At 36.6% G+C, this 12,256-nt stretch overlaps 1 protein-coding gene across 1 annotated transcript in view; it reads right to left on the bottom strand.

The window, feature by feature from the left end:
* The window catches only part of LOC144969872 (uncharacterized), a 33,570-nt gene extending 21,562 nt beyond the window's left edge, over positions 1–12,008 (bottom strand). Inside the window, exons 1-7 of the mRNA XM_078908910.1 lie at positions 11,790–12,008; positions 9,619–9,763; positions 8,131–8,307; positions 7,631–7,828; positions 5,489–5,763; positions 4,652–4,846; positions 3,564–3,904 (exon numbers count right to left, since the gene is read on the bottom strand). Of these exons, the coding sequence (XP_078765036.1) occupies positions 3,564–3,904; positions 4,652–4,846; positions 5,489–5,763; positions 7,631–7,828; positions 8,131–8,307; positions 9,619–9,763; positions 11,790–11,836 (1,378 nt within the window). The 5' untranslated portion in view covers positions 11,837–12,008. The remainder of the gene's footprint in view (positions 1–3,563; positions 3,905–4,651; positions 4,847–5,488; positions 5,764–7,630; positions 7,829–8,130; positions 8,308–9,618; positions 9,764–11,789) is intronic.
* Positions 12,009–12,256: the final 248 nt, after the last annotated feature.

The raw sequence follows: 12,256 nt of genomic DNA, 5'->3' as shown, positions 1-12,256 counted from the left end.
AGCTAATTATGCAGACAAAGGCCAACATTCATCAAGTATAACCAATATGGAACAAGAAAACAGTAATATTTTATAAATTGATCAAATTCTGAAAAAAATTATAAACGATTCGCTAACCCATACCTCTAAGAAAAAAAATTGCGAAATAATTTAATATCTGCTGTTATTCACCAAAAAATTACTTTAGTGGTCAAATATGCTTTATAGTTCTAAAATTCTTTAATTATATCTCATGAAATAATAATGTAATGTATAATTTGATGCTAAACACCAAAAATAACAATTAAAAAAAAAAACTTTTTTAAGGGGCAACATAAGCTAAAATTAGACGTAAAACCCTAAAACTTCTAACATAGATGCACCAAAAACTAGCATAAAAATTTCTTTCAAATTTAAACACAATGTTTCTTTCATAAATAGCTATATCATGAAAACTCTTGGAATAATTTTTTTAGAATTTTTATTTGATTTCAACTGAAAATTTAGCGCGGAACAAATGAATTTTAAAATTTATAAAATTGCTAAATTTTAATTTACCCCCAAACACTTACATCATGATGTTTTTTTTTTGTTTGTTTGTTGCTTTAGGTCTCTTCCAACACAATTGAGGTTATATGAGAGACCGCTGAAACAAAAAAACAAGCAATCTAACAAAAATAGTACAAATGTCAATCAAAATCATAACCTAAAGATATCATAAGCTAAATTATAAATAACCAAGAACAAACAGGCAGAGGATTTACAGGAAAAAAATATCCCCTGTCAAAAATACAATCACAAACCAAAGAAGCAGGATAGGCTAGTAAAGAGAAGAAGAAACGACATCACTATCGGATCGTACACCCATGCGAACATCATAGGTATATGATTCAAGGGTGATGCTCCCATCCAACCACCCGCACATCATGATGTAAAACACATCATAGAAAAGATTCTGAATAAATTTGAAGATAATTTAAAGGAAAATGATTGAGGTAGGATTGCTAGAAAATCAGACAAATGACATAAAACAGACATTTGAGAAAGCGCAAGCTTTTTCTATAATTTGACATAAAGTTAAAAGGCTGATTTTGCAGACAACTAAAAGAAATGATCCATCAAACTTTCAAAATATGACCGTAATAGGACAAGAAAACGAAAATTTTGTAGATTGATCTAAGTCTAAAAAAAATTATAATCAGTTCACTAACCCATACCCCTTAGATAAAAAAAAAATGCTGTAAAATTGATTTTTTTTTACGCCCAGAGATAAAATAATTTTGTGGTCAAATATGATGTCATACCTTATGAATTCATCATTATAATCACAAAACCTAATTATTTACTGTATACAATAGGTTATACAGATGATTTCTAGATATATTATATGATTTTTCAAAATATGATATGGCACGCTATCCTCATTTTTCATTTTTTTATTCTACTTGAGAGACAAGTCGTATAAAATTAGATATCTAGTCAAGTTGAACTGCAAAATCAATTCTATTTTAGACAATAAAACTTTAAATAGTGCACTAATTCTGAATAAAAAGCAATTTGCTTTCCCAAACCCTTGAAAATCTTACAGAAAAAGTCAACACTACTTGTTTGCCACCACTTTTTTGTAGTTCCACAAAGAGGGTTGATCCTGCTCTGGATGGAAAAATTGAAATAAAAAAGAGACACATTTCATTAGCAATTTTTGGAAATGGCATTATTGTCATAAAATGCATTTGTCAAAGACATAGCAATTTTTAAAAAATGATCATTATTCACACCAACACACTTGAAATTTCATTGGTTTTACATCCCTAGAACAAAACTCTTGGCAACAAACTATAGTCTGTCGTTAAGTTAATACATTCAGTAGTAATTCAATTCAAATGATGCTTTGCCATTTTCATTTAGAAAAATGAGCATTTATTTTATTGATCACCAATAAAAAATGTAAAGGCGCAATGGAGATTTGAAAACATTACTAACCATTGTCAAAAAGTGCATGCAGACACTCTGGTCTGCTGGCCCAGATGATGGTTTGCTGATTGATGAGTTTTGCCACAGGCAAAGGTTTGCCTCAACACACCTTGCCAGAATAGCCCTTGAGCCAGCATCTTTATGGATTGTCAGGACACCAGTAACGTCAACAGTGTTCTTTCATGTTAGCTGTCGATGAAAACAAAAAATTAAATTAAATTCACTACAGCGAAATAGGCACATACATGCCAATGCTAAAGTTTATAACAGCAACACTTCGCATGTTGAACGGGACATAACGTCTGTTAGGCGATATTACAATTACTTCGGACAGAGACAACGCAGTTAACGGCCAAGTACACATTTTACAACTGAGTCCGGTGAGAGAAAGTGAGCAAAGTGCCTTTTCCAAGAGTTCAACTATGCGCCGAGCGAGGCTCGAGCCCAGGACCTTCCGGTCCAAAAGCGAGTGTCATACCACTACGACATAGCCGTACGTAATTTTTAAAAATATAATAAAAATAATCACACTAATATAATTATCTCACATTGTCATCATCATAGGCATTTCAAAACTACTAATAATACTACCACTACAGATATCTTATCATTATAAAATATTACTCTCTCTCTCTCTCTCTCTCTCTCTCTCTCTCTCTCTCTCTCCATGAACATAACATACAAAACCCAATTTTCCGATATAAAAAAACAGCCCCCCCCCCCCCCCCCCCCCCAAAAAAAAAAAAAACAGTTTTGAAAAAGTATGGACGATGTGTCGGCCATAATAAAGATAATAACAATAACTGAATGAAAAGTATTTTTTTAAAGGACCCTGAGCCTGGAATGTCGTGAGTACTCGAAACCTCTTGATCGTGATAAAATTAGCAACCTTTTGACTGGGGATCAGGGCCTTCTAAAAATATCTAGTATCTTTTGGTCGCCTCGCTGGGGATCGAACATTGAAACACCTGGTTTTAATCGCCTGACATGGAAGGATGATTTAAATTATTTGGGGGGGGGGGGGGGGGAATTAGTATTTTAATTTTTTTAAAGCCCTGTTATTGTTATTTTTCACAAAAAAAAGTAATAAAGTTAAGTAATTCGCGTAGCGACAAATGTGTCGTCAGCTGATGCACAATCAACAAACACACAACCCCAAAGCATGTTTAGTTATAAAAATAAGAAATGAATTAAAATGTGCATTTCGTATGCTTACCTTGTAAACTGAGTATTCTGTGACTTGAAAAGAGTGAAGAATTACCAAAGTCCGTCAAAATCAACTTGTAATAATAGTTATAATGTGATTGTGATGAGATGAAGTGGTCACTTTTTGACTTCCATTCCAGATAATTCATTGTATATTGCAGTTCTATCCGTATAAAATGTCATATTTTTAGTAATTACGCAAATTCTATTTTTAGTAAGAGTACAAATAAGCTCTGGCGTTATTTGCAGTGGTAGTACAAATAAGCGTAGCCAAAAGTAAAAGTAGGGTAAAATTATGTAGAAAACAAGCAAAATTTTTTTTAAGAAGTCGGACATGGTTGGTAATGGTTATCTATGCATTTTTTTACCCAAATGTCTACCAAAAATGTACATTAAAAACGAACCTGATTTCCTTGCCAATCCTAAAGAGATTGATTCCAGACCATCTCTGACAGTATCGTAGGTGCTTTTTGATTTCTCTTGATTGGATGAAACACCATCAGGGCTTGCGGATGATACCATCGATGTGGGTGAACTGGGCGGTGATGATGAAATGGGCTTGAAGAAATTTTTAGCTTCTCCAACCGGATATACGAGGAAAGATGAGGACGGAGATGGACAAGGTGGTAATGATGAGATGGTACTGACAAACTGTGGCTCTGCTGTAATCTTCCCATTGCAATCAGGTAGATGTTTTTCTTTCAAAGGTGTCACTTTTTTATGTGAAGCAATCCTTGTCAAGGACCTAAAAGAGGAGTTTAAATAAATTGCCTCATAGAGATACCAGTAGGTAAATACCAAATGAAGTTCAATAAAACCAGCGCTGATGGTGAGAAAAAGTTTAAAAAATGAAAGAAGGAAAATTTTTCCAAAATTTGTTTGCCACAGTTTTGGGCTCCATTACTTAAGAAAACAAAACTTGGCTGAGAAATTTAAATGTTTAAAAATGGAAAGAAGGTGAACATGACAGTTTTCCAAAGTTATGGAAAAACCAACAAGTCCTTAATATTCGCCAAATATAGAATTTTTTTTACACTGCTATGCATATTTAAACTTATTCTCATTTATTTGTACCAATCTGCAAACTTTTCAGAAACAAAATAATGAGATATTCATGTGAAAATAAAACAGTGCTGATGGTGAGAAAAAGGAGGAAAATTTCGAACAACTGACTACTTTACGCCCCCATTTTTACTGCACTAACCCCCACTTTTAGAGCTTATATAACCTATTATAAAAATCTCAATTTTTTATTTATTTGTTCCATCACACATCCAAGTCTTTCCCTGCAAGTACATTTGATTAGGGGGAATTGTCATTCTTTAAAAGGATGAAATTCCTCCTCCCGACACCAAAATTGTGGATTTCGGCGGATCCGAGAAAAACCATCAGCACTGGTAAAATCAAGGATGAGAAGTGGCATCAGAAATTTCCCTGATACAGTCATACGAGATGAAAGGTCTAAAAATGTAACCTGAAAAAAAAAACTCACTGAGTGGCAACTTCTGAGAATTTCTTTGGCTGTCGAGACTTGGTTAAGCACACATAACACATAGACGTTGTAGAGATACAGAGGACAAGATAGGAAGAAGCTGTGTAGACATTTTGTCGCATGGCCGGTGACAGAACATTCGTGACTAACAGGGCAAGCCAATGCAGAATATGAAGTGCATCGACAATGTGTACGCTGGAAAAAATAAATAAATAAAATAAAATAAATCTTTTAAAAAGTATATTTTTTAATGTGAAAAAATCATCTGGGGTCATTTCATTACACATCAATTTCTCACAGCAATTCAATAATTTCAGTCATGATGGTGTCAAGTTTATAAGTGCAGCTGTGCGGTCCTTAGTTCAAGTACGCTTTAAGCGGCTCATAATTGAGTCCTTGGAAAAGGCTCTTTACTCACATTCTCTGACCTCACTCAGGTCGTTAACAGCGTTATCTCTGTCCAAAACATGTAATATCGCCTAACAGGCATCATGTCTCGTCCAACATGCTATATCAGACCTGCCTGTAATGACAAAAATCACGAAATTTTGGCACCAATTTCAGAACTTCATGAGCATCTCACTCTAAGTCATGAAAACTTATTGAAATTGAAAGTTTGATGCAAGGCTACATAAGATGTTGAAGTGTTATTTATTCCTTGTGAGGGTAAACCAATGATTAGTAAAGTTAATTACAGCGACTACAATAAATTTCCCCTTTGGGATGCAATAAAGTATTATTGCTATTATAATTATTATTATTATTATTATTATTATCATTATTATTACAATTTTTATCTCCTAAAAGTGATGAATTTTCAAAATTTAAACTATTTACCATTTTTTCCCGACAGCAAGGAGTCCTAGGAGACAAAAGCCTGCCCCTAGGTACAAAGGCAACTGGGACATGCTTTGAACTGCAGGTAGAGACACAACACTGGCCGTATACAAAATAGCTGTATAGACACAGGGCGGGACGATGCCGTTGAGTCGATTCTTCTCCATCTCTACACAGATCCCCATACTGAGAGATGTGTTAATGACCGCCATCATAAGACATAGACACAAGAATGATGGAGTAATCCAATACAGGATACATTTCTGTCCTTGTGACTGAAATAAAAATTTTGTTTTGTTAATTAATCAAATTCATCCAATTACTACAATAATTTGAAGATAATAATTATAAAACAATTCGATGGCCCGTTGACCTAACCTATGAAGTATAGTATTGCATTTAGAGGTTATTTTTTTTTTGTTTGTTTGTTGCTTTAGGTCTCTTCCAACGCAATTGAGGTTATATGAGAGACCGCTGAAACAAAAAAAAAAAAAACAAGCAATCTAACAAAAATAGTACAAATGTAAATCAAAAATCATAACCTAAAGATATCATAAGCTAAATTATAAATAACCAAGAACAAACAGGCAGAAGATTTACAGAAAACAAAATATCCCCTGTCAAAAATACAATCACAAACCAAAGAAGCAGGATAGGCTAGTAAAGAGAAGAAGAAACGACATCACTATCGGATCGTACACCCATGCGAACATCATAGGCATATGATTCAAGGGTGATGCTCCCATCCAACCACCCGCCATTTAGAGGTTAGATCAACCGTCCATCGAATATTAGTAATAATGATGAAAATGGTAAAAAATAAATCGAAAAGTATAAAGCACTTGAATGTGTCAAAATTAAAGGCAAGTGCTCTGTAATTGACATCACTCTCTAATAATTGTTGTCATTTTGAAACCGTCACCAAGATGACCAATGCTCACCAAATTCTCTTTAAAACCATTAAGGTAATACATTCTTTTATTGTTTGTAAATATTGTTACTTTTGTTTCTTTACAGGTAGAACTGGTTAGCATTTTGATTTTACCTCCGCACTTACAATCTGTAGGGGGTCTAGATAGCTCAGTGGGTTGAGCACTCACTTCCCACGTTAAGAGACCAAGATCTATTCTGGGTGCAATAGAAAAGTGCCAGAAGACAATAGAGAATAAAAAATTTTTCGCGGCGGTGGTGGGGTTTGAACCTGCGACCTTATTGGTACGACAACTCCACCTGGCAGGTGAGAGCGTGGCTCTACCGTGTGTGCTATCCACGAATACAAAAATATTCGTTTCAAACCCAAGTCATATTTCTTGAGACCTCTCTCACCCACTTCTTGGAGATCGCAGGCTCGCTCGCGCACAACCATCGCGAAGTTATTTTTGACAAAAAAAAAATTTTTATTCTCTATTGTCTTCTGGCACTTTTCTACTCACTTCATATCTTGTTGTTACCAACATAAGTGCCTGCTCCACTCACTTTTCTGAATTAAAAATTCACCCCATATACCGGAGCATACTCAATGTCTCAATCGTTTCTATGTTATATGTTTGTGTTGAGAATATTGAGAATATTGGCTATTAAGCTTAACTGCTGGTCAAAAATAACTTCGCGATGGTTGTGCGCGAGCGAGCCTGCGATCTCCAAGAAGTGGGTGAGAGAGGTCTCTAGAAATATGACTCGGGTTTAAAACGAATATTTTTGTATTCGTGGATAGCTCACACGGTAGAACCACGCTCTCACCTGCCAGGCAGAGTTGTCGTACCAATAAGGTCGCAGGTTCAAACCCCACCACCGCCGCGAAAAAATTTTTATTCTCTATTGTCTTCTGGCACTTTTCTACTCACTTCATATCTTGTTGTTACCAACATAAGTGCCTGCTCCACTCACTTTTCTGGGTGCAATAGAGACTTTGAACCCAGCAGTGATTGGGTAGCTAGTTTTGTCATATCTGGTGGAAAGTACTTTGCGATAGACTAGCATCCTATCCAAAGGAGAGCAAGCAATTGTTATTGTTCATTTCCCTGTGATAGAAACTGGGATAAATTCCAGCTCTGTGGAATTAATGGCCTGACGGACTACTTACAATCTGTAGATGAAAGTTTTTAAAAAGTGTGTAGACAAATCAAAATACCACTTCCGTACAGTTCTAGAGCAATTCGATTCACGTTCAGGAATCCCTGTTTGCTTGATTTGTAGATTGTCCTCCTCTTCTAACGTTTTAAAGATGTCCTCATCCTGCAGTGCGATATGGTCCCTCACTCTGTCTTTACATCGCTGACAAAGTCTGTATACAGATTCCAGATATTCCTCATAGGTTTCCACTTCTTCATTGTAACTTGCCTGTGTGAACACAGAATGGACAGAAAAAAATTCCATGGAATAGCAGAAGAAAATCTGAACAAGCAGTCCTATAGTGATTTAAAAAATTGATATAAAACAATGAATTCCAAGTTCAAAATGTTTGTTATTTGATGGCAAATGCACATTTTCTATCTTTATATTGTCTGATTAATACTTCTTTTCATTGAGTGTGTCTGTTCAAAGGAATGAAAATTGCTTTTAGCTTTTAAAATAATTTTTCTAAACCAACTCATTACTGTTCTACTTTAGGACAAAAATGCCTCCATGGAAAAAATATTTACCTCTGATAAAGGCACAAAAGAAGCCAATTGGCCAACCTTCAGTGCTTGGTTTTGGTGACAAAATCGACAAAGGATAGAGTCATCCTCAACAATTGCCTCCCGCTGACAATATGATTTTTCACCCTTCGACAAATTATTCTCATACTGGTCTGGTATTGGACGATCATAGTCTCCTTCCTGTTTAAATCAAGAAAATAAAAAAATTATAAGATCACCTAACATTGGATAAAACACTCACCTTAGATATGAGCTCATCCTGTGTCTTTGCCACATTGGGCCATCCAGCACATCTGCCAGAATCACAGAGCGTTCTCACAGGTCACGTCCCTCATAGGATGGGCTTTTTCTGTGACCTCTTGGAGGTTTTATCAAGGGTGCTCTTGGGCTAAAAAGGAGGGATTGTCAGCTTTTCAACAGAGCCCCCCCCCCCCCCCCCCCCCCCTGCTCTCAAGAACTGAATTTGTGGTTTTATTGCTGTTGTAGGTTTCTGCAACTTGATATTTTCAAATGATGTGTGTGTTTGCCCATCGCATAACCCCCAGGCTTGGAGCACCAGGATTAATTTTGAAAATTTACACCTAGACTGGTTACTCTCCCGAGTTAGTGATCCCAGTCCACCCATGGTTTTCTGCTCGGGTTTCCTTCCCTTACACGATTGTCTTCCATGACTAATGAGCTCCATCTACCCAGTTTTGAAATCAGAGTTTTCCTTCTCCTAGTTAAATTGTCTCCTGAGACTAATGAGCTCCACATACCCTGTGAATCCTTTGTTCCGACTCCTCCCCTACGGACCTGTTAGGCTTGGTTAGACCTGCCGAGGTGCACAAAATCCCCGCCGACATAGCTCCTAGCTCCATGGGATCCTTGATTGCAAGCACACAAGCTCCCACAGCATGACAAGGCCGGAGCTACTTGATTAACTTTTATTTTTTTTTTAATTTGAACATTATTATATATAGTGCAATATCCACAAAACTGCTCAAAGCGTTTCACAAAGGGTCTTAACTCAACAGCAACAATTAACATGTAGGATGAGACATGATGCCCGTAAAGTGCAAATACCATTACAATTTCAGTCTCTGTCATCGTATCAAATCTTCTCACTCTCATCAATTATATTTACCTATAAAATTAGACCTTATTCTAAGATATTTTTCCATCATTTTACATTATGAAAAATACTGTTCGCGCTGGATTTCAGCACACTCTGCAATATGGCACACTGGAAATGGGTGACCAAATTTTATCTACATAGTAAGTCGTTACCTCCCATGAGCATTGGATTTAGGCACACTCAGATTCCAGCATGTTTCTTGGCTCTCCTGAGATGTGTTAGAATCTGACAAATACCGTATGCCTTTTGGTTGATAGAGTGAAATCATTCAAGCAAATATAACTTGTCGATCTAAATGGGCTGTAATGGAATATACAATAATACATATTTGGAATATACAATAATACATATTTGGAATATACAATAATACATACTTCTGTAAATCCATTATATTGTTGACAACCAGGACAATCCCATCCACCATCCTCTTTGTCAAATTCAATGTTAAAATCCTCATTACAAAACCAGCAATTAACACGGGGTGTTCTTTTCCAGCGGCTTGCCATTGCTGTTCTCCATCTATATAATGATAGAAAAATAAATAAAAGAATAGAAAAGTAAAAAAATAGGATCTAGACTAGAGATGCTTTTTACTTCTTGATTTTTAATGCCAACGTGGACTTGACCCCATCCTCCCTCTGGTCAAATCTGCATATATATATAATTTCAGAATCACAAAATGAAAAATCACAAGACTTACTTTTCTCCAATTCGAAAAGTCTTTGTCTCTTTATCATTAACTTAATTCATGAAAACATTCCTATTTCCCTTATTCAAAATAATCTAACGCAGTCTCACAGGCTAAGTAAAAGAAAATCTGCTCCTTATTATTATTATCGATATATCCACAATTTGTGCTCAGATGTGCTTTACAATAGTTTATTTCTTTTTTCATATCACACAAGTTCATTCGTTCGACTACAAAATCACCACAAGTCACACATATATCATCTTCAAATTTCACATAGAATCGGGGTAAGCAGAATGAAATGTTTTAAATTCCTCTCATTTGGAACTCCCTAATTACACATCAAACGCTTCTTATTGTTTCTTTTTTGGGGTTTACTTTCCAAGATTTTTCTTCAACAGAGAGGACGTACAAAATGTTTTTATTGTTTTTTGTTGTTGGCTGACTGAAGGAGGGTTTTGAGTTGAGCCTGAAACGTTAAGATATGAAGTGAGTAGAAAAGTGCCAGAAGACAATAGAGAATAAAAATTATTCGCGGCGGTGGTGGGGTTTGAACCTGCGACCTTATTGGTACGACAACTCCGCCTGGCAGGTAAGAGCGTGGCTCTACCGTGTGAGCTATCCACGAACACAAAAATATTCGTATCAAACCCAAGTCATTTCTAGATCCCTCTCTCACCCACTTCTGAGACCGCCGATTCGTTCGCCCACCACCATCGCGAAGTTATTTTGACCAGCAGTTAAGCTTAATAGCCAATATTCTCAACACAAACATATAACATAGAAACGATTGAGACATTGAGTATGCTCCGGTGTATGGGGTGAATTTTTAATTCAGAAAAGTGAGTGGAGCAGGCACTTATGTTGGTAACAACAAGATATGAAGTGAGTAGAAAAGTGCCAGAAGACAATAGAGAATAAAAAAGCCTGAAACGTTCCGTGATCGGTATTTTGTTCTTTTTAAAAGCTGTTATAATATTCATTTTTGTTTATTAAATTATGTATGCTCACCCTCCTTAGAGGAAGAGAGAGAGACGATGATGATGATCGGGTGAGAATAGCGAGAAGAGGCAGCGGCTAGGCTAACCCTACCTGTCGGTTAATACTGGGTGAGAATAGCAAGAAGATGCAGTCACAAGAGAAAGAGGATGATGATGATGATTTCAATCCTCCATGCAGTCACGAGAGAAAGAGGATGATGATGATGATTTCAATCCTCCCGTATACAGATTTCCAACATGATTCCCATTTCTCAAGCCCATCCAGTCTAAATTCTAAATAAATGACATGTATGTTCACCCTCCTTACGTCCAGTACCAGTACCACTAAAACCAAAAGCAATCATGAGAAAGAGAGAGAGAGAGAGAGAGAGAGAGAGAGAGAGAGAGAGAGAGAGAGAGAGAGAGAGAGAGAGAGGAGATGATGATGATAATGATGATGGAGAGAGATGTGATGATGATTATGGTCGGGTGAGAATGGCGAGAAGGGGCGGCGGCTAGGCTAACCCTATCTGTTGGTTAAAGGCTGCCTCTATTCTCTTCCCCCCCCCCCCCCCCCCCCCCCCCCCCCCCCCCGCCGATTGGATTACCGAAAAAAACGTCGCCGGCTTTTTGCGATTTGGATTTGATTCATTTTTTTTTTTTTAATTGTGCAACTTGTGACAAGAAACTTAAACTGCATTACAACCTTTGGATTAAACATACAACAATTGTGGACTACTATTATGAAGACTAGCATCGGGGGTGAGAATAGTCACTTCGTTGGTTAAAACCAGGTGAGAATAGTGAGAAGGTGCCGCTACTTCTATTCTCACCACGGGTGAGAGGTTGATTGACTGTTTTTCTATATTGCACTTACACTGATACTTTGTTCCACCAATAAGACGATGTCGTTGTATTTCCCATTCTGATTAATTCGTCTTTCTAGTCAATCTTTAGCATTATTCTAAGATCGTGGGAAGAAGACTCGTTGAAACGCTAACCATACCTAATAATTTAGGTAGTCTACTTCTAGTCTAGGTTATTTGATCTGTATTGTTTTGTTTGTGCGGCGCGGCGTGCTGCCAGTAGGGCTGCCAGATAGCTAAAATTCTTCTTAGCCAATTTCGACTTCAAAAATGGTAAAATAGAACCTCATCTGATCAAACACTAATAATTGGTCTCCTTAAAAGATACGGGTTTGATACCAAAAAATTGATTAAACTAACATTCTTTTTTTTTTTAAGATTTATAATAGAAACATTCTCTATGGGGGCAATTTTGGTCACACACTTGACCATCTGGCAGCTCTGGTTTCTGTGGAGGACTGTCGGTAGCCAAAATTCC

Source organism: Berghia stephanieae, chromosome 4 (assembly GCF_034508935.2).
Source record: "Berghia stephanieae isolate SIO BIC M18660-M18661 chromosome 4, UCSD_Bste_1.3, whole genome shotgun sequence".
Taxonomy (NCBI): domain Eukaryota; kingdom Metazoa; phylum Mollusca; class Gastropoda; order Nudibranchia; family Aeolidiidae; genus Berghia; species Berghia stephanieae.
The sequence above is the reverse complement of the archived record's forward strand: the minus strand, read 5'-3'. Positions and strand labels throughout refer to the sequence as shown.